Source organism: Taeniopygia guttata, chromosome 8, assembly GCF_048771995.1.
Source record: "Taeniopygia guttata chromosome 8, bTaeGut7.mat, whole genome shotgun sequence".
Lineage (NCBI taxonomy): Eukaryota > Metazoa > Chordata > Aves > Passeriformes > Estrildidae > Taeniopygia > Taeniopygia guttata.
The window spans coordinates 28,263,399-28,291,110 of record NC_133033.1 but is presented as its reverse complement, the minus strand read 5'-3'; the positions used below and the strand labels follow the sequence as shown (position 1 = coordinate 28,291,110).

At 60.1% G+C, this 27,712-nt stretch overlaps 2 protein-coding genes across 2 annotated transcripts; both read left to right on the top strand.

The window, feature by feature from the left end:
• The first annotated feature begins 767 nt into the window (after window positions 1-767).
• LOC100218042 (cysteine-rich protein 2) lies at window positions 768-14,872 on the top strand. Its single transcript, XM_030279769.4, has 8 exons — window positions 768-938; window positions 9,962-10,056; window positions 11,855-11,912; window positions 12,392-12,532; window positions 12,702-12,770; window positions 13,204-13,298; window positions 13,571-13,628; window positions 13,780-14,872. Exons 1-8 carry the CDS (start codon window positions 896-898, stop codon window positions 13,845-13,847), a joined length of 627 nt encoding a protein of 208 aa, XP_030135629.1. The 5' UTR covers window positions 768-895; the 3' UTR covers window positions 13,848-14,872.
• A 7,860-nt stretch (window positions 14,873-22,732) lies between these two features.
• Window positions 22,733-26,646, top strand: CRIP1 (cysteine rich protein 1). The gene is made up of 5 exons (XM_002192213.6): window positions 22,733-22,880; window positions 25,549-25,643; window positions 25,736-25,793; window positions 25,919-25,966; window positions 26,293-26,646. Exons 1-4 carry the CDS (start codon window positions 22,841-22,843, stop codon window positions 25,957-25,959), a joined length of 234 nt encoding a protein of 77 aa, XP_002192249.1. The 5' UTR covers window positions 22,733-22,840; the 3' UTR covers window positions 25,960-25,966; window positions 26,293-26,646.
• The last annotated feature ends 1,066 nt before the right edge of the window (window positions 26,647-27,712 follow it).

Genomic DNA, 27,712 nt, shown 5'->3' with positions numbered 1-27,712 from the left:
CGTGCGCCGGGGCCGGGCGGGCCCTTGGCAGCTGCACCAGCTGCCGGCAGAGAAAGGAATTCTGTGACAATGGCGGCGGAGCAGAGCCAGGCTGCCGGCTGATGAATAATGCAGGGCTGCGCTGGCGGCGCGGCAGATGTCCTGTTTACCAACACGGCAGCTCCCCGGCCACGGGCCCTGCGCCCCTGGCACCACCCCTGCCACCCCCCGCCCCTGCGCCCACCACAGCCCCGCCGCGGGGCACGGAGGGGCTCCCTTGCCCCGCCATGGCATCCTGATTCCTCGGGTATCCTCGCCGCGGCTTCACGGCTCCCTGAGCATCCCTTTGCAGCCGGAGGGGTTTTGGAGATGGGAGTTTCCATGGCAACGGAGCGGAATGGCGCCGGGAGCCGCGGGATGCGGGCGCTGGAGCGGGGACGGGCTGCGCGCTCCCGCGGGGGATGGGAGATGCCCGAGCCCCTCTGCGGCGGCTGCCCGGGACCGCCACCCCCCACTCATGTCCCGGGGGCGGCTGCTGGACGGACTCAGCCGGGGAGGCTCCCGGCCCGTGGTTCTTTGGGGCCGGTAAAAACCCCCAAGTCGCGTCGCTCATCTACAACCTGTTTATTATGGAGGTTTTTTTCCCAGGCAAGGGAAGTCGGGAGCGCTCCTGTCCCGACTTTGGTCTTTGGGGATGGGAGACAGGGCAGGGAGTGGTCTCTCCGCCGCAGGGACCGGGCACCTGCTGCGCCGGGCTGGAGCCGAGCCGTACCGAGCCGGCCCCGCTCGGCGGCAGCCCCGCCCCGGCTCCCCCCGGGCGGCGGTGGGCGGGGGCCGGGCGGAGCGGGGCGCACGGCGCGGCACATCACACCACGGCTCGGCACTGCACGGCTCGGCTCGGCTCCGCTCTCCCGCCATGGCATCCAAGTGCCCCAAGTGCGACAAGACCGTGTACTTCGGTGAGCGCATCCGCGGGGCCCGGCCCCGCATCCCCTTCCCGCGCCGAGACGCATCCCCGGGACCTCAAACCGGTCCCTCAGCCCACAACTGGCGCTCATCCCTGCCTTCCCCTTCCCTGAGCCCCGGCGCATCCCCTTTTGTGCCGCCGGGATGCATCGCCCCGGTGTGCGCCCCGCCGCAGCTGCCCCGGGGTCACCCGGAGCCCCGCCCGGCAGCGGCTCCTTCTCCCCGCGGCGCCCCCGGCGTGGCCGCGGCCCCTCCGCTCGGCACCCCCGGGCTGTGCCGAGGGCTGCTGCCGGCTGGCCCTGGGGCAGGCGACACAGACGGTGTGGGCATTCCCGGGCTTGCTGGGCTGAGGGGGAAGCAGGCGGTGAGGAGCCCTGGCTGGGGTGTGTGCCCGCACCTGGGGTACTGAAAGTGAGGTGGCTCCTGTCCCCGGGTACTGCTGGTTTGGGGTCAGGGGAACGCAGCCCACTCGACACGGCCGGTACTGGGATGGGGCTCCCGTGGTTCAGGGGATCTCTTGGGGCGGGGAAGTTGGCAGTGGCAGGTGCAAACAAAACCTTCTCGCAGCCGGTTTCTTTGATTCCCTGCAAACCTGGCCCCAGGTGTGCCATTCACCCCTCCCCGTCTCGCCTCGCAGCCAGCCCCCTGAGGGCTGTTCCCAGCTGGGCGAGCTAACGAAGGGTTTGGGGTTTCTACGGGACTTCTTCAAAGGCAGCTCCTGGGCTCGGAGATCCAGAACTCAGCACGCCTGGGCTGGGTTAGGGCAGCAGAGAGTCCCTGCAGCTCTCTGAGGGCCCTGCTTGGGGTTGTGGCTGGTCAGGATCTCTGGGAAGCGGGGCTGGCGTGTCTCCTGTCAGGCAGCGCGGGCTGAGCGCCGCTGCCCGGCTCGCAGGGAGCTGGAGCAGCGGCTGATCCTCGGCCTTGGTGCCCCTGTGACGCTCCCGGAGGAGCTGCCCAGCCCGCAGCCTTCCTGGCACTGACCTGACCCCCTGGGTGAGCGCCCTTGGGCCTGCACCGTGAGCTCGGCATGGCTCAGGGATGGATCCAGAACTCCAGCCCGAGCGGCCCCCGGGGCCCTGCTGACCACAGGGTCCAGCTGGCCTGGCGCTGCCTCCCTACAGCCCTCCCTGCCCATCTCCCCCCGCTGCTCCGGGGTCCAGCCCCTGTTGCCTCAGTGTGTTTGCTTGGTGGAGAAATACCAAAGGATCCTGATAATGTTTGAACATTGGAGGCATTGGTGCTTTCATTCTTTTCCGGCCATCTCCAAGTAAACACGGGAAAATAGAAATTTGCTGTCTTCCTCCTTTAAACAAACCTATTTGTGTGTGGGTGGGAAGGGCTTGGCCCCTTGGATGTCTTTCTTTGTATGAATCTTTTCCTTTTTAAGCAGAAAATAGTGCCTCCCCAGCCAGCTGGGCACTGACCCGGGGGCAGAGCTCCTCTCGCTCCAGGGATGAGCCCGCCCTGCGTGGGGGGTGAGGGCTGGGCTGGGCTCAGAGACCCCTGCCTTGCCGCAGGAGGCCAGGCTGTGCCAGGAGAAGCACCAACCCACAGCCGTCTCCGTGCTCTTTTTCTCCCCCCGTGTCCAGGGGGACTTGTGGGTCTTCTGAGGATGTGGTCTGGGGGGGAACAGGGCTGTACCCCCTGCCCCAGCTGCTCTCTCTCCGGGGGCGTTTCTGTAGGTGCAGTGGTCCCTGTCCCGGTCCCTGCTGCTCCGCGGCTCCCCCTCCCTGCCCTGGAGGCAGGTGCCTGGCAGTGCCAGCCCCCATCCCGCACCTTCCCGCAGGGAATACTGCCACTGCTGCCCCTGAGAGAGACTTGGGGAGAGGAGGTGGTGGTGATCTGAAACAGGAGCAAAAAACTTCTCTGTGCTTAGAGCTGAGATAGGCTGCAGCGTGTCCCTGTTGATGCCTTGAGCTTTTCCTTGAGGAACCGCCCAGGCTCTGGAAGAATAAACCTGAGTCCGTTTATTCAATGCATAACAGCTCCATGTAAATTCTGAGCCGTCTTTCCGGGATGCGGATCCCGGGCTTTCCTCCCGGTGGGCCGCGTGGTTCGGTGGGAAGGCGATGGGAGCTCCACGTCCGGGGTTTGGTGTCGCTCCTGAATTGCTGGGCCGGTCCGAAGCTTAGCGGGGAGGTGATTGATAAAGCCCCGCTTGTTCGGGAGCCTCCCTGGCTGTGCTGAATGAGCGCTGGCAGCTCGGGCTGCCCGAATGCCTGGGATTGCAGCCGGGGTTATGTGTGAGAAATGCCGCCGGCTCCCGTCCCGGCCCCGCGCAACCAGGAGCGGCTGCCCAGCGCCGGCACTCCTGGGCACCGATGGAAAACTCATTTCCAGCATGCCTGTTGCTTCATGCTCCCTGGAAAAATCCAATGGGCTCCTCCCTGCGCAGTCAGGAGGATGTGGGCGTTTCCTGAGCTACAGAATGAGCTTTTTTCCTTTAAAAAGCACAGGGAAATTTAAAAATAGTTTTTTGGCTTTTTTTTCCTTTTTTTTTTTTGAAAGGCGGTTGAGGTCTGTGACATTGTTTCCAGGAACGGTTGGGGCTAACTTTCCTGCTTTGGGAGGTTGGCTGGATGAAGTAAATGTTTGACTGGAGGAGCAGCCGGCGGGTGGGGGCCCAGCTCCCGTCCAGCGCTGGCAGGTGGCAGCGGGCTGGGCTCGGGGCTGGCTTTGGGCTGTCACTTCGGGCAGGAAGCTCCGGACGGACTAAAGTCTCCCGCAGCCAAAGAATCACGCACTTCCCCACCTCCCTTGCACGTTGCTAAGCCTTAAATGAGTTTTGCAGGGTCACCGGGAGCCCTGGCCAAGCCTTTCCGCCTCCCATCCTTTCTTCCCAGAGCAGCGGGGGATTGCGGCAGCAGGGGATTTCCTGTTTTCCCATCCCAAGCACGAGGCAGGCGCAAGCCCCAGGGATGCAGCAAGCACGCCTGCTTTTGGGGAGCTGGCTGCACGAGGGCTGGCGAGAGGCTGCTGCTCTGTTTGTTTGGAAAGGGGCGTCAGGAAAGCAGGTGCGAGTCACTCAGTAGCCCCCCAGGCTTAAAGCTGCTCTCCAGCGTTGGTTTGCTGGTGGAATTCCAGAGGGGGGCTGAGGACAGGACACATCCAGCTGGGAAGCAAGGAAGGCCCAAGCCCAGCTGCTGCCAGGGGCCTGCAGCAGATGCCTGAGCCCACGGGCACGCTGGGGCGCAGGGGGACACGGGGTGCAGCCAGGTGTGGGGTGCTCTCCCTGCAGGGCACGGCACCGCCGGGGCCGCCCGGCGAAATTCAAGCTGCAGAAGGCACTCTGCAATTAATAAGTAACTGCTGTGCTGGGCTCCAGGCAGGGAGATGGTGGGGCAGGAGCAGCAGGAGGGCTGGATTTCCATTACAGCCCTCCCTAACAAAGGAAGCGGCTCTTCGTGGGCACGGAGCGGGCTGGGCTCCTTGGGAAGTGCCTCCTCCCAGGTCTGGGAGGGTGAGTGGACCTTGCAGAATGGTAACTAAGGATGCTCCACTTCCCTGCTCCCTGCGCAGAGCCCTGCCGATGGGAGGGACGCCTCTGGGGGAAGCTGAAGAATAATGGGCTGATGAGCATTAGTTTTTACCTCAGGAACAAAGCACGGGCTGCAGAAAATAGTTTGTGGGAGTGCAGAACAGGGTGGTTTGAGGGCTGGGTCTCCTTGCTCTTGTGTCCTGGGTCTCCTGGCAGTGTGGTGCTGGCATTGCCAGCAGTGGGGAGCGGTGCTGCTCCTGGGGCCGTGGGTGCTGGAGGCTTGGAGCTGGCAGACAGCCCTCTGCAAACCCAAGGCTGGTCCTGGGTGACTCAGTTTGGTGTCTGGATTATAGAGTCCTGCACCCGTGTCCCACCTTCTAGGCAGACAGATCCTCATGTTCCCACCCTCCCTCCGGTCCCTGCCAGGAGCACAGGGATGGGGAGAGGTGAGGTGATGGGACTGGAAAAGAAAGGGAGGGAAAGGCGGAGCAGGAACACCCAAGCAAGAAGTAATGGAATAATGGAAAATCTGTCACGGCAGTGTTGCAATCAAACACAGAGCCTGGAGCATGAGCCGTGGTGCCACTTCTGGTTGTGGTGGTACACATTGCCAAGGGCCCTGATGCCGCCAGGGAGGTGATAGTGGGAGATGGGTCCTGGAATGAGGATGAGGAGAGCTGTCCCACCATGGGGAACCCCAGTGCTGCAGCCCCTGAGCATCCTCAGCCCTGTGCCAAACCCTGCATGGAGCTATGGGGGGGCCAGCAGGGTGGGGAGGTGAGGAGCCATGGGACAGGAAGGGCGCTTTGACAAGCTTGGCTGCTCCAGCATGTCCCAGAATCATGCTCTTGCTGAAACGGGCCAGGAAACTGTCTTATTCTCCCAGCACTGCCTGCCAGAGATGACATCTCCATGTGCAGAGGGAAGGAACACTGTGCTCTGAACCAACCAGGGAATGGTTTGGTGTGTGTCCACCTGTGCCTGGCTCTCAGTGGCCGCTCTGCCCCTGGTTGTGTGGTGGGCAAAGGGAGGGCTGCAGGTGGGCCTCTGATTTTTATGGTGATGTCCTTGGCAGTGTGGGCTGCATCCCCTGCCCCCCCCGGGGTCCTGCCTGCCATGCCTCACATGCAGGGCTATATGGAAAGCAGCAGATTCCTTGGGCTCAGCCCTAGCTGGACCCAGTGCCTGGCTGGAAACACCACTGATCCTCTCCCAGCACAGACACAGCCAAGCTGCCCAACCTCAAATGTGTCCCATTCACATGCTGCTTGATGAAGCTCTGTGGAAAATGGTGAGGGACTTGCTGGAGGCTGCCCTGCCAACCGGAGCAGGAGACTGGAGGCTCCTGGCCAGGGAAGTGCCTGCAGTAGGTGAGGCTGTGTCAGAGGAGAGGCAGGGAGCAGCAGCCTGGATGGGAGCAGTGCTGTGCACCAAATTGAACATTTGGTTCGAGCATTTCCAGTGCTGTGGCTGGAAGTTGAACAACCTTCTCTTGCACCTGGGTGCTTGGACCCCGGGGAAGACCTTGTCCCTCCCCTTGGCTGGAAGTGGGAGCCCCCCAGGATATTCCCTGTTCCCCGCGGCTGCGCTCTGCAGCAAGGCCGTACTGAGCTGGCTTTGTTGCACACTTGGAGGGAGCCCAGCAAGCTGGAGGGCTGCCTTCCCTTGCCTTGCTGCAGGAGAGCTAAATATATATGTTTGGCCACAAATCAGGGTGCGGTGTAAGCGTCAGCAGCGACTGTGGGATGGGGGAGAGGAGCTGTGCCTGAGGAGGGCAGGGCTGGGGATGGGCTGAGGGGCATGGGAAGGCAGTGCAGATGCTGGGCAGGGCGGTGTGCTGGGATATGGCCGGCATGGCAAGGGCAGGAAATCCTCAACCTCTCCTTCCACCTTTTCCATCTCTTGGCCACTTTGTGAGGAACTGGGGAGGAGACGAGGCTGCTGGCTCATGGCTCTTGGCTCTGCTTCCAGCCGTTTACCAGGCTCCTTCTCCTTGCACTTTTCTTTCTTCATTCCTTTGTGTCTGCGACTGCTCTGAAGTGAATCTACAATCAGTCTGACAGCATCCCTCTCTGCTAGGGATGCCTGTCTCTGGATCCCTGTGGGGATTTGGCATCCTTACTGCCAGACTGGGCTTTGTCAGCCCTTCCCCATGCCCTGTCAGGGCTGTGGTAGGACGGATGGGGCACAGCCCTTTGCAGAGACGCAGCTGCAGTTATGGTTCCTTTGCTGAATAAGCCTCCGCCTGGGAGCAGCACTGACGTCAGGCTGTGGAAATACCTGTACGAGGGCCTGGGGCTGGCTCGGTGCGGCTGGCGGGACAGAAACTGGGAGGAGGGATGCTCTCTTCCCATCCCGAGAAGATGCGCCCACCTCTGGCCTGTGCCAGCTGCTCTGTCTGGGCACGGCGGGTAATTACGGGCTGAGCCACGTTGTCTCTGGGGTGGGGCTGCTGTGGAGCCATGGGATCAATCTGCCTTGGCACCCCCTCGGCTGCTTGCCTGCTCCTGGCCTCTGGTGTCCCTCGGCAGCGTGGGCTGCATCCCCTGCACAGAGCAAACCCACCCACAGCTATGTCCTGCAGCCAGACGTGTCCCCGACTGTGCCTCATCCTTTCCTCGGGGCTGTTTCCTCTGGGGAGAGGTTTATCATCCATGGGCACCCCATGCCCACACACACAAGGCTGGCAAACCCCTGAGCCACACACATGTGGCAGAGGCCAAATTCCTGCAGTGAAGCACCCTTAACCCTGCCCTTCCAGGGGGTGCTGCCCAGCTGGTTTAAACTGGGCTGTGAGGGGCAATTCGGGGGCCAGAGCAGGATGTGTGCGGGCGATGTCCGTGCCGGGAGGGCACGGGCACGGCCTTTGGTGGCAGAGCTGGCTGCAGTGACACATCTGCACTGTGCCGAGCCCCGCTCCGAGCCCGCACGGCCGATGCTGGGTGAGCCCCGGGGCTGTGGGGCGAGGAGCGGGGCTCTCCCGGCAGCAGCAGGATGTGGCCAGAGCCTTTTCTCTGGAGCTGATGCAACAGCACAGCAGCTGTGGCCGAGTGACAGGAAATCTGGGCGCTGGTCCCTTCCCTCCGCACTGATTTATGGGATGGTGTGGCCGCAGGCCGCTGCCCTGGAAATGGGCCGGGGTGGCTCCAAGCGGCTTCCTCTGCTTGCTGCAAACAATGCCTTCTGGAAAGCCATCCCAGATGCATCCCCCGGGAATCCTTGTTTGCAGGCAGAGGATGCCCGACCGCCCTCTGGGCAGCATTTCCATCTGGAGGCGAGGGCAGCCCCCGTGGTTCCCGGGCTGTCCCGGTGCTCCGGGCCGCCCCATCCCTCCCGCCCCATCCCCTGCCACGGGCTGTGCGTGCCCCGAGATCCCTCTTGCTCTGCCTGGCTCAGGGATGCATCTGGCAGGGAGGAGCCAGGGTCTGGCTGAAATAGTCCATCTGCTGAAATATTATTTTTGGGGTGGGGTCATTCACTGGGGGAGCGTTTTGTATCGCGGGGGCAGGAAGGAGCTGGTGGGGGCTGTGGCCAGCTATAATTGCCACAGCCTCTGGAAAACATCCGCCGGGAGCTTCCTCCTTGCTTTGTACCCGTGGCGGCGCTGGGCTGGCCCTGTGTGCATCCACTGTGACAAAGCCGAGTGGTTCTTTGGCCCCGAGCCCCTGGCTCGGCTTTCAGCCCATCACGCTCCGTTTCCCTCCCTGGTCACCCCGGGGAGGAACCGTCCTGGAGGGAGGGCTGGGAGGATGCCGAGCTCCTGCAATGGCCCCAGGGCAGTGGGATGCTGGGACCGCTGTATTCCCCTAGTTTTGGAGAATCCTTGGGGTCTGGGGGGCCTGGGGGCTATTCACCCTGCAGCTGGTTCTCCGCTCCCAGTGGCAGATGAAGGCTGCAGAGGAAAAGGAGGGCAGCTCTCACTTCTTCCTCATGTGCTACCTTCTGTGAGGGGCTGGGGAGGCTCGGGCCCTCCTGAGCCCCTGGGCTTGGAGCCAGCAGGGATTAGCCCTGGCAAGTTTGGGTAGGCAGGCCGGATCCCAGGCTCTGGTGGGGCATCCCTTCACCATGCGGTCTGCTCCTGCCTGGGTTTGGTTAAACAACCTGCATGTCTGGAGGTGGATTTGGAGTTTCTTCCAACTGATGCAAGTCCCCAAAGTCCATCTCCCGTGTGCTTGCTTAGGGGTGCTCTCGGGAGTTCCCTGTGCACCCTGGTACAATGGCTCTGGCTCTGCCCCATCACACTGCCCCTCCCTCCCACCACCGGCTTTGCAATGGGATGGAATTTCTGGGTGATGATGGCATTGTTTCAGCTTATCTTGGCCTTGTGACGTGCCCCGGATGCAGCTGTTTGCCTTGGGAGGAGGGTGGCTCTAGAAGCCAGGACCTGCCCTTTGGGGAGCTCTGGACCCCCATCTCGACTGGATAGAAACAGGTGACATTTGCTGAGGTCCTCAGGGGGAAACCCAACATCGCGGAGGAGGTCTTCTCATGGAGTGCAGCCAGCTCTGGTTGCACTTTATTTGCTTGTTAAATATTTTATTTGGCTCTCCTGATTTGGTTTTATGGTGGCTTTGACGGGCTCACATTGTTTTCCAGCTGTCTCTGCACATGTGCAGGGCAGAGGGAGGGCCAGCAGGAATCCGTGGGGGGCACAAGGCAGCCCGCGGCCGCCCAGGAGCTGGGAGGGAGAAGGGATGGTGCAAGGCTGGGGATGCAAGAGAAGCACTGGCAGCCTGTGCTGCCTCCCAGGGTGCTCCTGGAGACCTACAGCTCAGGGCCAGATGGAAGGATTGTATTTGTATTCATACAACCAATCTCAAAGCATTTGCCTTCCCTGAATTTGTCTGCTGGTGTTTTGACACTGTTTTCAGCGCTGGCAGTGAGTTGCTCTGCAGGCTTGTGGCCATGCAAGGACGGTGGCCGTGCACCCATCTGCACGTGGTGCCTGTTCCTGGGTGGGGGCAAGAGGGACAGGTGTTTTCCAGGCCACATGTCCATCCTGTGTGGCAGTGGAGGCCGTCTGCCATCCTCTCCTCCTGGGAGCATCTCTGGAGCTGCGGCTGAGGCTCCCCGGGGAGAGGCTGAGTGTGCGTGGGGGGAGTGTGACTGCAAGGGCGGGGTGGGCATGGAAACGCCAAATATTTGAATGGGAGTGAAGTCATCCCGGGTAATGTGGTGGGTAAAAATAGACACGGGGAGTAGGAAAGAAAATGCTACCGTTGCTGGACTGGCGCGTGGGAAAGCGCGGCTGTGGGACAGCAGCTGGGTGGTGTCCTGCTTCCAGCTGGGACAGGGTTAATCTTCTTAATACAGAGACTGGGGGGGTTTGTGCCCATGTCCCATGGGGCTGCAGGGTCCTGGGGGCTGCAGCACAGTGGCTCCTGTTTCCTGCAGTGTGGCTGATGTGCACAATGTGAGCAGCCCCTCTTGAGTGAGTGCAGCCCCTCTCGGGTGCAGCCCCCCCTGGTTCCCACAGCCTGGCTTCCCCTGGGTGCGGGTGCTGGGCAGTGGCTCAACCCTCTCTCGTGTCCCCTGCAGCCGAGAAGGTGTCTTCCCTGGGCAAGGACTGGCACAAGTTCTGCCTGAAGTGTGAGCGCTGCAACAAGACCCTGACCCCGGGTGGGCACGCTGAGGTAAGAGCTGCCAGGGCGGGCAGGGTGGGAGCCGTGGTGGGATAAAATCCCAAAGCCAGGGCTGGGGCAGATATCTGATGCCATGTGGAGGCGCTGTCTCTGCAGCATGCGAGCCCAGGAGAACACACTGTGGCTTTGAACGCTGCTGCTGCAACTCAGGCTGCTCTTGTGCACAGCCCTGGGCAAGCCACAGAGTGGTGCTGGCACCACGTGTGGTGACCCTGCTCTGTCACCCTGGGCTCCCAGGCAGCTGTGGTTGGGGCTTAGCATGCCCCAGTAAGCACTTGAAGCTCCATGCACGTGGCAGACTTGTTTGGGCAATGCCCAGGCTTTGTGTGTGCTGAGAGCCTGCACTGACCTGTGGCTAAACCCATCCAAAACAGGGAATGCCGGGGTTGCCACGGCAGCGAGAGCTCTGCACCGGTGCTCTCCGTGCTCGGAGCTTTTGCTGGAGTGTGGTGCCACTGCCACTCCCTGCACTTGGGAGCGTCAAGGCGCCGTGCTGCTGGTTGCAGCTGCTCAGGCTTAGGAGCAACTGCATTTCTCCTGTGCTGTGTCCCTGCGTGACACGCGGTGCCCCAGGGTTGCACAGCACCTGTCATTCCACAGTGTCACCAGCTCCTTAGCTTGGCTCTAGCAGGCAGCACAGCTGGGCACAGGCAGGGACAGCCGTGCTGGTGGCCCCCAGCCCGTGGGGAAGTGGGGCCTGTCCTGCCAGTGAGGTGGATCTGAGCTACAGACCGGGTTAAGCCCAGAAGATTTGCTGCTTCTCCATATAAGGTTGGATTCTGTTCCCATAGGGGATGGCAGCCAAGCCCCACTGACTCTGCCGACAGCAGATTTGGCCCTTCCCTGCTTTTTCTCCCTCCTTTTGAGGAGGCTAGGTTGGAAAGGTGTCGCGGGGAGACCAGTTAAATGTTTACTCTCCCCTCTGGCATGGCAACACTGTGAGCACGCTCATATTTATGCCTTGCAATATTTTGCAGCTGCCTTTGGCCAGCCCAGAACCTTCTCCCTCCCTCCCTCCCTCAGCCTTACCTCTGGCTGTGCCAGCCCTCGCTTTTGGCACGGCACCTCTGCTCAGCTGCCACCTTGCCTGCCCTTCGTGGGCAAGGAGTCCTTGCCTTGCAGCAGAGGGATGGAGGGCAGGAGCACAGGGCAGGAGCAGGGCTGAGGTGCTGAGTGGGGCCGAGCAGACGATGGGATGGGTGGGATCCTGCCTGAGCACGGGCTCCCAGTGGGTTTTCTACCCAGGGCAGTGTGTGTGGCAGCCCTCCTGGGCCCCTGCTCCAGCCACAAACACTCTTTCTTTTCTCTTGGACTGGGTTCCAGCTGGCCCATGAGAAACGGGGAGTTCTGGGGCTTATCGCCTGTCTCCTGCCTTCCTGTGATAATCACCCCAGACGATAGTGGGGTCGATAGCAGCTGGGCTGGACCAGAGCCCGTGCAGGGCCTCTGATCTTGGGCCAAGGTGAGGGAAAGGCGAAGCTGAGCTCCCACGGTGCTCTGAGCACTGCGAGTGGCCTGGCTGTGCACAGCGTGCTGAGGGGTGAAGCCATGCCTTGCTGGTGCTCCAGCCCCAGGGCACGACCTGTGCCCAGCAGCCTGAGTGCTTGATGCAGGCGTAACCCCCGAGTGCTCAGGCCGGGGGTTTTGGGTCTGCTGCTGCAGACCCAAAACCGGGTGCACTTTAGGGTGCCGGCACAGCCACGGTGGTCTCTGAACGCCAGAGGACGAAGGTGCTGCTGAGGGAACCGTGGCCACCGCTCAGCATCCTAACACTGCCCTCTCTCCCCAGCACGATGGGAAGCCCTTCTGCCACAAGCCCTGTTACGCCACACTGTTCGGCCCCAAAGGTATGTCAGTGTCCCCGCTGCCTGTGGTGCTGTGCTTGGGGCTGCAGGAGGGGCCAGGTCCCCTCATCCTCACTGGTGGCCCCCCAACATCCCAGAAGCCAGGCTAGCATGGGCTGAGCATCAAGCCAGCAAATTGCAGTCCCAGGCCTGCTGTCTGCTTGTGCAGAGGGAGAGAAGAGCTGCTGGAGGGAAGGAAGGAGGGAGGGAGGGAGGAAGGAATCTATTCTGACAGCTGCCCTTTTTTATTTATTTTTTTTTAATTTAAAAAACCAAATTCCCATTCAAACAGAAGGTGGAGTTAGTCTCCTATCCCAGATGTGGCTGGAGAAAGCTTGAGTCAGGATAAAGCAAACCAGGGCTGAAGTGCAGCAGTGGCCCCTGACTCAGCAGGGCTGGGGGAGGAGAGACAGGGGGCTGGGGGGATGATGGAGACCCCGAGGGCTCCCAGGCCACCGCAGCCTCTCTGTGCCCCTCTGCAGGGGTGAACATCGGCGGGGCCGGCTCCTACATCTATGACAAGCCGCAGATCGAGGGGCAGACTGCTCCAGGACCCATCGAGCACCCGGTGAAGGTGGAGGAGAGGAAGGTGAATGCTGCACCTCCCAAAGGACCCAGCAAAGGTGAGGGGCAGGGCAGGACAGGCAGCCTGGCCCTTTGCCATGCTGGGCAGCCAGTGCTGTTTGGTGACGGTGTGTGCTGCAGGGTTTGTGTGTGGGGTCCACCCCACCCCGGTGTGTCCTGGCTGAGATGTCCCCACACTTCCCCGGCACGTGTCCTCTTCTCTTCCAGCCTCCAGTGTCACCACCTTCACCGGGGAGCCCAACATGTGCCCGCGCTGTGGCAAGAGGGTCTACTTTGGTAAGGTGGCAAGTGGGCAGTGTGTGCGTACCTCAGGGAGGCATGGCCCTGCAGGGTGGCATGAGCCCATGGGGCTGGGCTCTGTGCAGGAACCCTGGGGCATGCAGAGAGGCTGCGAGTGGGGTTTGGATCGGAGAAGGGGTTGTAGGTTTAGAGGGATGTGCCTGAGGGACCTTCAGGGATGGGTCCTCTTGGATATACTCCTGGGCAAAGGGCTTTATCCCCATTGTATCCCCTGCTGTGTCACCTCCCATGTGGTAATAAGCTGTCCTCAGCCATCCCCTGTCACCCTCGAGGCATCAGAGGGGTGGGAAGGATGTGGGAGGCTGGAGATCCTGAGGGCTCTGCTGGGATTTTGTGATACCCCCATGGGGAATGCTCCCCCTCAGCATATTGCAGGGGGCTGGTGTGACCCTCCCTCCTTGTCCTCCAGCTGAGAAGGTGACTTCACTGGGGAAGGACTGGCACCGTCCCTGCCTACGCTGTGAGCGCTGCAGCAAGACGCTGACCCCGGGGGGACACGCCGAGGTAAGGGGGTGCCAGCCTCAGAACCCTGGCCTGCCAGGGGATGCCAGCGGGGCATGGCTGAGATGACCCAGGCCATCCTGATGGCACCCACTGCCTTTGCTGGAGGGCAGGCCTGGGAGGAGCAGCCCCGCAGCCTGAGGAAGTGCTGGGGTTGTTGAGGTGTCTGCAGGGGAAGAGCAAGAGAGGTGTCCAGCCAGGTGGACACGCCCTGGGGACTGGATTTTCCCTGGCCCCCAGCCCTGGTGACAGGTTTTTCTCTCTGCTCCGCACAGCACGATGGACAGCCGTACTGCCACAAGCCCTGCTACGGGATCCTCTTCGGCCCAAAGGGTGAGTGAGAGCCTGGGAGCACAAGGGAGGGACCCAGACCAGGGGCATGTGCCCTGCGTGGGCTGCCGCTGTCGATGGTCAGAGGGAACCTCCCTGGAGCATGCCACCTTCCCACCTGTGTCCTCACCCTCCCGTTTCTTGCCCTGTGCAGGTGTCAACACCGGAGCTGTGGGAAGCTACATCTACGACAAAGACCCTGAGGCGAAGAACCAGCCCTAGGCAGTGTCCCTGCCCACCTGCCCGCTCTGTGCCCCTCCTGTACTAACCTCCTGCTCCAGCCCGAGCAGACCCTCACCAGGCTGGCCACGGAGCTGTGCCCTCTCTGCTGGCTCTACTCTGGGCAGGACAGCTCTGCCCCTGGGTTATTATCATGGTCTCTAATATAAGCTTCAGTGTTTTAAGGCTAAGGTAGAAGGTATCTCTGGTGGTTCCCAATGCGCTCTGCCCTCCCCAGCCCTCCCACCAGCCCCCCGAGTGTGGGAGGCAGCAGGGCAGGTGTGGGGATGTCCCTGTGGGCAAGGGATGGCAGGTGGCACCCAAAGGGCTGAGGATGGAGGAAGGTGGTGGCAGGAATCCCACCGTGGGAGGGTGCTCCAGGCTGTCCCTCAGTGCTCTTTCTCACCAGCTGCTGGAGATGTGTGACACCTGGCAGCACTGGCCTTCCCCTGGCCCTTCCCAGGTTCTGTGCCTTGGCTCTCACTGTCCCTGGGTCCCACAGCTGGCCCTGTCCACTGTTAGGTCTGGCAGCTCCCTCCATCCCTGTCTTTGAATCCCTGTAGGTGCACCCAGGCAGGTGCCCCAGCCTGCTCTGCGGGCTGGTTGAGGTTGGTGCCCCCCAGCCTGATCCTCCTGGAGGCACAGCCTGTGCCAGGGGGCACCTGGCAGCTGCAGCCCTGGTGGAAGGGGCTCTCCTCTCCCCACCTTTGGAGGACAGAGCGCATTGGGCTGGTGGCCTGGGCAGCAGGACCCCCCCTGCTTCCCAGGGCTGGAGGTTTCTCATTGTTGTTGTTTATTTATAATCAGTTGTAAATGTGCTCCTCGCTTTGGAGAATGACACGTACCCCCCTCTCACCCGTCCCCCCGTGCACGCTCAGCCCTGCTGCTGCCCAGGAGAGCAGGGAGGGGGCTGGGGCAGGACCCGCTGGGCAGCGAGCCCTGGGTGCCAGCACCCTGCTCTCGCCAGGCTCCCTGCGCTGCGGCAGGGCTGACTTTTGTTATTTGCTGACAATAAAGGTTTTGAGAGATGTGCTGTGCAGCTCAGCTCCGGGTGGAGGTGGGGGAAGCCGTGCACAGCACACAGCATCCCTCGGGTGCCATGACAAGGTGGGACCCTGCTGCTGTGGCCCTGTCCCAGCTCCTCCCGAGAAGCTGTTCCCTGTGCTGTGAGCACAACGGGCTTGTAGGAGCTGGGCTGGCCCTGCAGATGGGATGGGATGGGATGGGTCCTTCCCAGCTTTGGGGAGTGGGAAACCAGGGGAAAGAAGTTAAAGAGCAGCTGCCATTGTTCCCCCCAGCCCGGGCTTCTGAGCAGCAGAGTGCCCGAGTGGGGCTGCCACTGGGAAAGCTCAGCCTGGCAGCAGCAGGGCAGGAATGCAGTGTGGGGGCATTGGCTGGCCCCTGGGGGCTGCCCTGTCCCCAGGCAGATCGCAGCCCTGCTGCCAGGCCTGCTTTTAGACATCCAGCTATTCCCCCTCGGAGCCGGGCGTCTGGAGGGTGAGGCACGGAGCTTGGGGCTGCCAAGCCAAACACCGGTTCTGGGAACTGCTGCTCGGGCTCGTCCCTTCTGTCACGTTCTTGCAAGAACCCCGTTGGGCTGGCTGTGCCCCCCTCGGGACCCAGGCATCCCGGTGGCCCTGTCTGCTGGGGAAGACAGCCTTGGTGGCCCCCACGATGGTTGAACCCAGCCCCGGAGCTGCTCCGTTGCCACGCAGAAGGGGTTGGTTGCCAGCCACAGCCAGGGCACAGCTGGGAAATGCAGCGGGCACAGCTGCGGGAAGGGGCGAGCAGGGAGCAGCGGCTTTTCCCTCCTGGCAGCAATCCCAGCTGCACGAAGCCTTTTCCCAGGCACAGAGGGCCCAGCAGCGCAGCTCCCGGCTCTGGAACGGGCTCTGTGTGTTATGTTTTGGTGGGGTTTCCATAGAGACTTGATGGAATGCTTTAGGGACAGGGCTGCGGTGTAAATCAGAGTGGTGTTGCTCTGCAGCTCCTTCCCTGACCCACAGCTGGGCCCTCTCAGCCAGAATTTGCCAAGTTTGCCCCGTGCAGCAGCAGCAGCAGTGCTGAGGTGGGGGTGCCCATCGCTCACCCGGGGCCCAGTAGAGCTGCCAGCAATGCCCTCGGCACGAATCCATCTCCCCTTGCAACTCTTATTTCCCATCATTAATTAACGAGCTTCATACAGCCTCTCTGCTAGCCTGTGGCAATCCCTGCAGCAGGGAGCTCCCCTGATGGCCTGCACAAGCAGATTCTCCTCCCCAGCACCTACCTGGCCCCATGCTGTGCACCAGCCAGGCTCAGCATGCCAGCAGGATCCCACCATGGGCTGCCTTTCCCCCCCCGCTTCCTTTATTTTATTTTATTTTTTTTTTTTTAAACCTTACATTTTCATTTCCCCATGAGAGTTTTGATGAAGGAATGCAATGAAATCAAAAATAGGCAAAATTCAGCTCTGCTGCACAAGGGAGTGCTGGGAAGCCTGCAAATATCACAGCGTCCTGCTACGCCAAGGGGCACAACCTGGCTGCTCAGGCTCTGGGGGGGCAATGTCCCCCCACCCCCAGGTGGGTGGAGGGACTGGGTGCCTCTTGTCACACAAAGTGTTTCCAGGTACAGCAGGCTGGGGACCAGGTCCCCACGTACAGGATGGGTGTTAAGAGCCGGAACCCGAAGGCTCTGGCAGGGCTTTGGGGTCTTATGTGGGATTATCTGTGTGCGCTGAGGGGCTGGGGCTGTGGCACCTTGCTCAAGCAGGGAAAGCAGCTCTGGCCTCTAATCCTTGGTGCATTTTTGTATTTATTTTTGGGAGGCCTATGTGAGCTGAAAGTGCTCCTCTACTTGAGGCTTGGAAAACATCCTTCCCCTCAGGGATGTCAAATATTTTAGTTTTTTTTCAGCTTGGACTTGCTGTTGGGATAAAAAAGTCGGAGGGCCCTGGTGATTACAGACAAGTTCTCCAGGGTACAGATGAAAATAGAGAACAAAGTGGATGCAGCTTTGCTTGGAAATCCCCCAAGCCCTGTGAATTTGTCCTGGGACATTTCACTTGCTGGCTCCCAGGAAACCTGGGAGCCAACAGAGCTCAGCAGAGAACTCACCAGCTGGTCAAACTATTCTGAGTGCAGTCTGGGTGATGGGTGCCAGCCTGAGTGTCCCCAGACTGCGGGAGGACCAGGATTGTCACCTAGTGGTGCTTCTCAACACAAGGCTGAGGGTGCCTGTGCCAGCAGAAGCGGGGCTGCACAGCTTGTGCCATCCTTCACGGCCCAGAAAAGGCATGGAGAGCGCACAAAGGCTGCTCCTAGAGAGGCACAGCACGCTGCCCACATGGGAAACACCAGGAAAGGAGCTGGTAGGGGTAGGAATGATGAGGGCAGCCCTGGGTACATCTGAGCCAGTCCATGCAGGGAAGGGAGTTGCAACCATCACGGTGTGGAGGGGTCCTGAAATGCAGGGAGATGGCAGGACAGGATGGCTCTGGGACACTGGGGGCCAGCTGGGCAGGGAAACGAGACAGATTTAAAGCATTTGCTGGGAAGTCACCAAATAGGAGCCAAAAGAGATGAGGTGCTGGAAGATGTGATTTAAGATGGGATATTGAAAGTGACCCAGTAAGCACAGCTGGTTTCCATACAGACCAAGAGCCGGCTCAGCTACTCCCTGGAGTCAGCAGAGGGGCTCTCCTGGCCTGGCTGAGCTTTGGCCTGGTCCCAGTGGGAGGTTAAACAACTGGGTGTAAATACTGGAGAGGGTGTAGGAGGGCAGGCAGGGATGAAGAAGAAGGAATGGCACAAAACCAAGCAGAGGAGAAGCACTTGGGCTGTAAATCTCCCTGCCAGTGCAGTGCCCTGGAGTGTCACTCAGGGCGAGCTGCTGGTGCAGGCTCTGGCTGTGACACTGGTGAGGATGGTGCTGGCTCCCCCTCACCAGTGGGGAACACCCCAGGATGCAGGCAGAGCTCTGCATCAGCCTTTAGGTTTTCAGGTAGGGTGAGCAGCTGGGAACCATCCCCAGGAGCTCAAAGGGCTCCTGGATTGGCCTGGGGCAGACTGCTGTGGGAGGAATACCTGTGCTGAGGGATGGAGGAGTGCAGGCTGTGCAAACCTGTGACTCCTCCTCTCTCCTGCTCTGCCCTGGCCCTCTGTCCTACCTGGGGATGTCAGAGCACAGTAGTCACATCCTTTTTACCTTCCTGCTCCGCTGGCACGGCATGACCACACTGAGCTGCATGCTCCCAGAGAGAGCAAACATTTCTGCACCCCTTTGCCTCACCTCCAGTGAATTTTTAACCAGGATTAAAAGGTGTGGCATCAACAGCCTGGAGCCAGCCCAGGGCAAACGGTGCTGCCAAGGAGGCTGGGGAGGTGATCCCTGGCACAGATCCCCTGCAAATAGCCCCTGAGTAGTGCCCACAGTCCCTGCCAGCCCCAGCACCCATGTGCAGGCCGAGGCAACCCCTCCTGGACACTGGGCAGCTTTCCAAAGCAACAGACTTTGCTTCCTTGACAATCCTGGCCCCATTTGATAACCACAATAGAAACAGCCAGGCCATGCCAGGAAAATGTACCAAATCCTCCCCCAGCAGGATTTAGCCAGGAGGTTTCCTTGGGCTGCCACTAATGGAAACTTGCAGAAAATAGCAGATGGCAGCAGAGACTTTGGCCAGATTGTACTCAGGGAGACTGGGGGAGCCTGGGTGGAATTGGAGGAGATTTTCCACATCTTGGCAGGGTTGGAAAGGTGGACAAGGCATGCCACAGCCTTTTGTCCCACGGATGGAAGCCGCACCATGTCCCTGTTGTCCCCACACGAGCAGCCCTGCGTGCTCCATCCGCACTGAGCGGGGAGCTGGCCCGGGCTCTGTGTTATTGCTCGGGCAGTGTAACATTAACCTGGTGATGATAACTCACACCCTGCCTCTGAGGGTGAAAGCTGACCTGACAAGGGGCTGTGGGGGCAGCCAGCTGCCTGAAGTGGCCTGGAAGCGTTTTTACAGTTTCAGCTGGAAGCAGCCATGTGACTGCCCGTGCCCGAGGCAGGACAGCTCTGCACTGTGTCCCCAAGGGCACTGAGCACGGATTTTGGCGTGGCACGAGCATATTTGACAGGCTCAAACCATTTGGGGTATTACAGCACCAGTGGCAGTGTGCTGGTGGGTGCGCCACAAACCCACAGAGTGCCCCTTTCCAAGCCCCTTCCCCAAGCCCCCCACCCCCGCAAGGCCTTTCCTGCTGCTGTCTTGCTCACGATTTCTCCCAGCCAGCGGTCTCCTGTCAGCCTTATGAAGATGTATCCCAGAGGTTTTCCTTTGGGTGTAATTTGCCCCGACAGCCGCTTTCGTGCCGTTGTTTTCCTGTCTGTCTGGTAATGGGATTAGCCGTGTGCAAATCCGGAGGTGATGGCAGGGGAGTGGGGGAGAGCCATCCAGCCCCTTTTGCAGGGCACACCGAGAGCTCTGCAGGCCTTTTGATGGGATCACGCGCCTGGCAGCTCCCTCCAGCTTCTGCCAGGCTTGTTTTAAGCCATCCTATAATTTTCTTGTCAAATTAGAGTTCCACGCTGGGTTGTGTGGTGCATATTTTACGACAAATAGTCTTGGCTGAGAGGGCCTTTGACTTGCACAAGTATGGTTGAAACATGGCCAGGGAGGGGGATGTTGCAGGATCCGCAGTTGTGAGAGTGCTGGGACAATGCTGGACCAGGGTTTCACAGGCCCCCGGGTCAAGCCCTCCCGGGTCCATCCTCTCCCCTCTGTGCAAGGGTGCTGTGGGGCTGTGAGAACTGTGAAAGCCCCTATCCCACTCCAGCAAGGTGGGGCAGGAGGGGGAGCCTAGAGCTGCTGCCCAGGCAGATGGGCTGGTCTGCTACACAGAAATAGCTGGTTTTTTCTTGCTGTGTTAGCAAAACAAACCCAAATTGGCTTATGTCACCGCCCTGCCTGCAAAAAGGCCAGTGCCTTTTCCTATTGTTACTGCAGTAGTCACCAGTGGCCAAGATGCTTGAGGGAGATGCATGGGCAGGCAGCTCTGGCACACCCAGGAGCTCTTGACTCACAACTCTGCCCCAGGAGCCCAAGAAACTCTTGGGGGCCGGAAGGACCTTGCACAAAATAGGGCACAGATGGAGCTGGGGAGCTGGTGCAGGCTCTTGCCAAGGGAGGGGATAGCCCTGGCCATAACAACACCACCCAAACAAACAAATGGGACAGCCCAGGTTTTCCCAGGGCTGTTGCCATGCCATCGGGGAGCACTGGCGCCTGATGCTTCAGGATAGAGCCCCACCCACAGATTCCTATCAGAGGGCATCGACAGCTGAGGCATGCTCAGTCTAATGGTTAAATTAGCTGGAACAAGGTCTGCAGATAAGATAAAGCTGGGCTTTCCTGAAGAGGCTGCTCTCCTTGGCGCTGGCTGGGTTGTTTCCCTGTCAGGCTATGAACCTTGATTTGAAATGATGCTTTGGGTGGGACCTGGCTTTGCTGAAAATACCACCCCTGCCCTTCTCCTGCTCCCCAGTGCTGTCTCTGCCCAGCACTGGAGCTGCCCACTGGATGACTTTGCTGTATGCGTGGGCACGGCACCATGGGCAGCACCCCAACGAAGAGGGATGAGCTGCCTGCTGCTCACTGCCGCTCCAAGAAGGCTCTCACACAGTCGGGTTTGTGTCCTTGGGGGACCCTGGATGGCAGAGGAGGAGTGACCCCAAATGTCAGCCTGCTGCAGCGTTTTCAGCCAGCTCCCTCCAGCACAGTGGGACTGATCTATTGCAGAGCACTGATGGGTTTTGCACACCGGCATTCCAAGTGTTTATGGACTTGCTCCCTGTAAAATGGGCAAGAGGCTGTATCCCATGGGCTCCTGAGATACTGCTGTGCTCTGGGAGTACCTGTAGCCTTTCCTTCCTCTCTGCTGGGGCCCTCTGGCAGATGGCTTTGCTGCACTGCCCCAGCCCTGTGCATGCCTGCTGATCTGGGGGACAGGAGTGAGGTCTCGAGCCACGAGCAGGGTGCAGGCACGGCTCCCATGGTGTGCAGGATCCAGGGCTGTGTCCCACAGCAGCCTTCCCACTGAGTTGGCTTGCTGGGATTCACGTAGATTTGCAGGGCACACACCACCATGCTTTGGCTCACTCCAGGTGGAGCAGGCTGGGCGTAGCCCAAGGTCCGTGGGTTCTGGTAACCCAGCCAGGACAACCGAGGAGCCACGAGGGGTCAGCAGGCACACAGCCCCATGCAGGCAGGGCTGGCAGAGAGCACCATGTGGCTCGGTGGTGCCTTCTTTGTGAGAGTGGCTCACGTCCTGCGCCTGATCTCTTGAGTGAACAGAACAATCTCCAGAAGGTCTGTGGGGACACAGAGAGGAGGGGATGGCCAGGCTCTGCTCCAGCCGGGTCACTGGGTGTGCAGTGCCATGCAGAGGCACCTGCTGCCCCAGCCGGGGTGGGAGCATTCCTGACACAGGAGGAGCTGGGCCAAGTGGTCCATGGGGACTGGCCGCAGGGCTGGCCAGACGGAGGAGACTTGCAGGAGGGCAGTTTTCAGCTGCTGGCCCGCACAAAACCTGCCTTAAAAGGGATTGCAGCTGAAGACATCTGTCTGAGCCAGTCAATGGTCCCAAAGCAGCCTGGCACCATGTAGGAGGGAAAGCAGGGCCACCAGAGGGGTGGACAGGACATTTCTTGTCCCCTGTATTTCATCAGGGTGCCAGCTACACCCCTCGTGGTGTGGGGAAGGGTCCTGGCCTGGGTAGCCCAGCTGGGTGCTCACTGAGTGCTGTGCCTGGTTCAGGGGGATGTGATGCGGCTGAAATACAGGTGCCTGCATGTACTGGTGCCCCAGGGCAGGGAGAATGGGGAGGAGGCAGGGTGGAGGCCCTTGCAGGACACTCTGCCTCCCCTCCCATACTGCAAGACACTGTCTCAGCATCTCAGCATGACTCACGCCTCAGCCGGGAGCTGCTCCCGGTGACATCCTGTGGTGTGAGTGCTGCTTACCCTGCTGAGCCCAGTGCTGCCCTTGGAGCAGGACAGTGCCCTCCAGCCTGCAGTGGGGTTGCCAACCGTGGGATGAAAGGCCAGGACCACTGGCAGCAGCAGGGAGCATCAGCAGGGGGATTGTGCTGGAAGGGAGGCTGCTGGAGCCAGGCTGGGTCGTAAAGCAGCCCCGGCTGCACATGAACTTCGCCTCTGGGCACAGCTTGCCGCCTCTCCTCCTGCACCCACGGGTGGGATCCGGTGTCAGCAGGGCCCTGTTTGAGTCAGTGAGGGATGCCTCGCATTTCGGGAGGCAGTCACAGGCGTCCTGGCGCTGGGTTTCACAAGCCCTCATGACCTTTCCAGCACAGCAACGTGCCCTGGGGAGGATTGTTTCATACAAAACAGACCTTTGGATAGGCTTTTCATTTCCTTCACAGCCAAGCACAAAGGAACAACAAGTCCTCCCTCCTAATAAAATGACAAAGTCAGTGACACAGATGGGCTGGCTCTCCACAGTGAGCGGAGCCGTGTGCCGCACCCACGCCATTCCCAGTGTCCTGCAAGAGCCGGGTTACAGTCCTGAAGCTCCCGCCTGCTTCACCCCGCACCCCAAAATTCCCCATGGGCAGGACACCCTGCCCGAGGCTCAAATTGTGCACTCCCTTGGGAGAAACACCTATCTGTGCTCGGAGGGGGTGAGCCCAGGTGGGCAGTGCCCCATGAATGTCTGTGAGCGGGGGGCAGTCGGGTCGGGGCACCGGGGCCGTGGGGCTGTGCGCTGCAAAGGGCGCAGGACGTGCAGCTGGAGGGACTGCAGGGGCAAGGGGTGCAGGAGGGGGCGCAGGGCCGTGCCCCGGGCTGCCCCCTCCAGCTGCGGGCGGGGTGCACATCTGGGCGGGGCGGAGTGCACATCTGGGCGGCGCTGGAGGGGCGGGGCGGGTGAGCAGTGACTTCGGCGGGGCCGGCGGGGAGCATCCCACAGCCGGTGCGAGCGGAGCCCCGAGCCCAGCCGAGCCGACACCATGCCCAAGTGTCCCCGCTGCCAGAAGGAGGTCTACTTCGGTAAGGGCTTCCTGCCCCGCCCCAGCCGCCCCGCCTCGGGCCACCTGCCGGGCACCGATGCCGCGCTGTGGGTCCTCTGGGCACCCCATCTCTGCAAAGTCCTGGGCTATCCCAGAACGGCTCAGCCCTGTGCTGCGGGTTCCCGGGATGGCTCGGGTGGGTGATGCTGTAGATGCACCCCCAAGGAGATGCCTGGCTGCAGAGCGCGGGCTGCCCTGGGCGCTTCCAGAGCAGCGAGGGAGCCCAGCCTCACTTCCTTCCAGCACAGCCCGCAGTGCTGAGCCGCTCTGGAGCCCAAAGGCCCAGCTGGTAAAGCTCGCTGCTCTTAAAGCCTGGGCAGGTGAAGCAAGCACCTTCCCAATGGCAAATCCTGCCCTCGGGCAAGTGCCTGGGTAGGTGGGTCGCCCACACGGTTGTTTTGTGTGGTTTAGCACAGCAGGTGACACCTCTGGGTGCTATTTTTAAACTGCTGTCGAAAGGTAGGTGTGAGCCTTGTTAGGCTGCTGTCTGCTGCCAGGCTTCCCGCAGATGTCTTCCCTCCAAACTGGGGCCCGGAAGCTCCTGCCCCTTCTGGGGCCACGGACCTGCTGTCCTTTCTGAGAGTATTTTGTGGGGTTTGAGCTTCTCACTTTGCTATCAGCTTTTGGAATGGGCAGGATCCTCTGCCAGACCTCTCCACTTGCCTGGCATAGCTGAACTCGAGGGGGTTTGCTGGGAGCAGCTTTCTGATTTACGCAAGATAAGGGATCTGGACCCCAGGTGCCACCACTGACTTCTTTCTCTGCTTTATTTCTGCTCTGCTTGTGCCTGTGCCCCAACTATTTGTGCTCAGCCAAGGAGTTGGTGGCTCAAACACAGGAGCTGCTCTCTGTGCCTGTCAGCGATGCCCACCCTGGGAAGCAGTGCTGTGGCTGGCATGGGCGCTGCCCAGAGAGCTGCTGAGGCTGTGTTTCCTGTGGTTGGGAAACGCTGCCTTGCCTTCAACTCACTGCTCGCAGCCGGGCTTTGGGATGGAGGTTTTGGCACAATAGAGTTTGTGGTTCCCTCCAGGCTCCTGGAGGCTCCCGGCGTGCCTCGTTTACCTGTGTGGCTTGATCTCAGGAGGCACCAAGGTGCTGGTGGCAGTGTGTGCCTTTCCCTGTGAGTCTGGGTCAGTCCTGGTCGGGGCGAGCTGGGTTTGCCGTGCCCGCAGGTGTGGCCATGGAGGAGCTGGGACGGCACCGTTTGACCAAGGAGGGGTTTGACCTTGCACTTATCACGCTTGCACTTATTACGAAATGTCTCTGTTGATGCAGAGGCTGAGGAGGGTTCAAAAGCTGTTGGACGACCAAGCTGGATGCATGATTTCTGTGCCTGCAGATTATCCAGAGAGCTGGCAGGGGACAGAGCAAGCTTGGCTCTGGGGCACACTGAGCTCTTGGAGCCTGGTGGTCCTGCTTGGGCTTGCCTCAGGCTACTGTGGGCTAAAATCTTTCTGTCAAGAGCAAGGGTGGGGAGGAGGTGATGCTGAGAGGGCTAGGGATGGGGTTTACAGGAATTTTGCCTTCATGCCTGAGTGCTGTAACGAGCCTTAGCAGAGTTGCTGCCCAAGAGTTGGTGCAAATGCGTGTGCAAGAGGTGGGGAGGCTGTGCTCCTTGCAGAAACCCTGTGATAGGAGTGTCCTGCCTTGGGCAGGCTCAGGCTCCAAGGGGCACCCAGGGGGAGGACACTGTTGCTGCTGCCCGGCTGCGGGCACAGGAGGCCCTTTGTGCCTCTGGGGAATGGCAGCAGGGCTGCCTTGTGACATTTGGGCACTGCCCCCGCTCCCACCTCGGCAGCCACCAGCTTGCTCCTTGTGCAGGCTGTTGTGGGCATATTTGGACTCCAAAAAGCTGCTTCAGACTGCCCAGGGCCCTCCAGGGCATGCACTACCCACACTGGCTTGGTCCCATTTGCAGGCATGGGGACAGTATTCAGACCTGGTTTTGACATGATTCCTGTTGACAGCTCTGTTTAATCACTTAATAAATTCCCAGGAGCTCTGCTGCCAACATGGAGAGCACACATGCCTGCAGAAAATACCCCTCTCCCCTGCTGTGCTCCAATTAAAAGGCCCCCTGTGCTCCCCCCTCTCTCCCTGAACATGTCCTGGCTCCCATGTTGTCCCTCCCATGGCTGCCTGAACCCCTGCCAGGCTCCAGCTCTGCTCTGATTTGCCATGGTGCCAGCAGAATCTGAGCTGTGGCTGAAGGAGACTGGTTTGTGTTGGCAGGGTGTGGCAATAGCTTTGCCTCCCCGGTCCTTGCCAGCATCCCCTTTCACCCCTGCCAACTCTAGTGATTTCTTGGGCTCCATCACTGGGGAGAAATGAATCCCCTTGCAGGCTGATGTTGGAAGGAGGGAGGTCCTCAGGTCTTTGGAAGATGGGGTAGAAGTCAGTCCATCTTCATGGATGCAGCTGTGCTCACCCTGGGCGTGGCAGCACTGCTGCAGATCCACATTCCTGGATGTGCATGGCATTGTGTGTGCACACTTGGGTTTGAACACAGTGCCCTCTGTCCTGGACTGACAGACTTGAGAAAATACCCAAAAATGTGCTCCCTAGGGTTGACGGCAAGGCAACCAATCTGCCAAAACACACTTGTGCCTGTTCAGTGCCTCAACTCACCCACCTCCTTTCCATGACAGCTGAGAAGGTGACTTCTCTGGGGAAGGACTGGCACCGGCCCTGCTTGAGATGTGAGAAGTGTAACAAGACCCTGACATCTGGAGGCCATGCAGAGGTGAGGTTTGGTGCCCAGCAGGTCTGGGTTTGCTGCACCTGAGGGCTTGGACAAGCAGAGGTGGGGCTGATGCTTTTTCTCTTTCCCTGCAGCATGATGGCAAACCTTACTGCAACCACCCCTGCTACGCTGCCTTGTTCGGGCCCAAAGGTGGGTGCCTGTGGCGGGGTTGTGGAGGGAGTGAGGGGGCTCAGGGCTCCTGTCTCCTGGCGAGCTCCAGCCCTCGGTGTGCTCGCCATGCCATGACAGTGCTGACCCTGCTCCATCTCTTCCAGGGTTTGGCCGGGGAGGAGCTGAGAGCCACACGTTCAAATAAGCCTCAGGTTGGTCCTTCCCTCAGAGCTCCCCTCCTGTCTCTGGCTCCATGGGCTGGCTGGGGCTGTCCTCCCTCAGGCCAGCGGGGAAGGCAGGCTTGCCACGGCGTCACTCTGGGCTGGCTGTGACTCCCAGCCCTTACACCAAGTCTCAGGAGCTGGGTGCCAGCTGCTCCTCTCCACCAGCCCCAGCTGACAGCACCCACTTGGCTCCGGCACCGGGTCCTTTGTGACCATTGGCAAAGACAGGATCTGTCCTGGAGCACTTGACCCTGGGATATCTCTGCTCCAGCCCAGCCTGACTTCATCCACTCCTCTCTTCCATCCCTCTCCAGGTCTGATGTCCAGGGTTCCCAGCACAACCTGAAGACAGAACAAACACACCGCAACAGACATGCATTTTTGTTTTTAATTCACCCTGTACTAGACTAGCACGTTCAAAGCAATAAGTAACCAAGGCTGGGCTGGTGTGGAGAGAGGCTCTGCTCCAGATGGAGTGCAGCCAGGGTGGGGATGTTGGGTTGCTCTGCTGGGTAGGAAATTTGGCTGATACTGCTGAAGGCTGCCTGGAGAGGAGACCACTCCCTTCCAGCCAAAACGTAGCTCTGCTTCAGGCATCCAGCTTTTGTGGCTGGACCCACAGTTGTATTCTCAGTCTTTAATAAATGAAAAGATGCTTCCCTCCTGTAGCAGCTGTGCTTTCTGTAACAGGAGTCCCACGGGACCCCCTTGTGAAGTGCTTGCCACCTGCTTGATGCCTGTGGCCTTTGGATTGAGCCCCACACTGTGTGATGGCCCCATGTGCCCTCAGCTGGGGCAGAGGTGTCTTGCTGGGAGGGGATTGACTGTCACATCAGGACAACTTGGTATTTGCTGCTTTTGATCTGAGCAGCCACCTGAAAAGGCCAAGGGAAGTGGGAGGTTACTGCCGAGGCAGAGCCAGCCTCCCCTGGCAGGGACAGCAGAATTGTGGTGTTAGAAAGCAAGAGCTGGCTCAAGAGCTTTGCTCTTTTGTGTTTCAACGTTTTTGCCCTACTGCAAACACGGCACTGACAGATGTCAAAGATGTCAACTTGAGGCATGTTTCTAAAATGGTTTCTCATGTCTTTCCCTAACCTGAACCACTCCATTTACATATTCAGAGATATCTCATCACCCACTAGGATATTTTTGTCTACAGTTTATGAATGCATTTCCTTAGAGGCTGCTTTGCATTTTACTGTCACATCAGCCTTCCTGGGTCTTGGCCAAAACCCTCAGGGGTCAGAGAAACATGTCCAGTGTCAAAATCCTTGGTGTCAGCCTCTTCTGATAAGCATCTTAAAACTTCCAATTAAAACTTGCTTGATGCTGCAAGGCGCTGCCTCGCCTCCCACCCTGACAGCACAAACAAACACAGTCATCTGTGTCAAAGGCAAACTCTGGCTATTGCTGCTGGGCTGTCATCATACTTCCCAGCCAGCCAGGGCTCGTAGGGACCTCCTGCTCCCACTGCTGCCTTTGCCAGCAGCCTCTCAGGGTTGCCAGGAGCCTCCTGGGGTTGCCAGCAGCCTCACAGGGGTGCCAGCACCCATGGACCCTTGGCTCCTGGCCATCCACACCCTGTCCCTCTCTGCCAGCCTGCTTCTGGGGCACTGGGACATGGCTTTTCCCTGCCAGCTGAGCTTCAAAGCAAACTAGTGATAGAATCTCAGCAGCCTCACCGTGCCACTGAGATAGTGTTTTCCCTCAGGCATTTAAAGTAATGGCAAACAC

What these genes read in the sequence shown, in the direction of transcription:
- LOC100218042 (XM_030279769.4), top strand. Translation starts at nt 896, where the DNA reads ATGGCATCCAAGTGCCCCAAGTGCGACAAGACCGTGTACTTCG. An exon ending in TGGCAAGAGGGTCTACTTTG is followed by an intron (nt 12,771 to 13,203) that starts GTAAGGTGGCAA and finishes CTTGTCCTCCAG; the next exon opens with CTGAGAAGGTGACTTCACTG. An exon ending in GATCCTCTTCGGCCCAAAGG is followed by an intron (nt 13,629 to 13,779) that starts GTGAGTGAGAGC and finishes TGCCCTGTGCAG; the next exon opens with GTGTCAACACCGGAGCTGTG.
- CRIP1 (XM_002192213.6), top strand. Translation starts at nt 22,841, where the DNA reads ATGCCCAAGTGTCCCCGCTGCCAGAAGGAGGTCTACTTCG. An exon ending in CCAGAAGGAGGTCTACTTCG is followed by an intron (nt 22,881 to 25,548) that starts GTAAGGGCTTCC and finishes TTTCCATGACAG; the next exon opens with CTGAGAAGGTGACTTCTCTG. An exon ending in CATCTGGAGGCCATGCAGAG is followed by an intron (nt 25,644 to 25,735) that starts GTGAGGTTTGGT and finishes CTTTCCCTGCAG; the next exon opens with CATGATGGCAAACCTTACTG.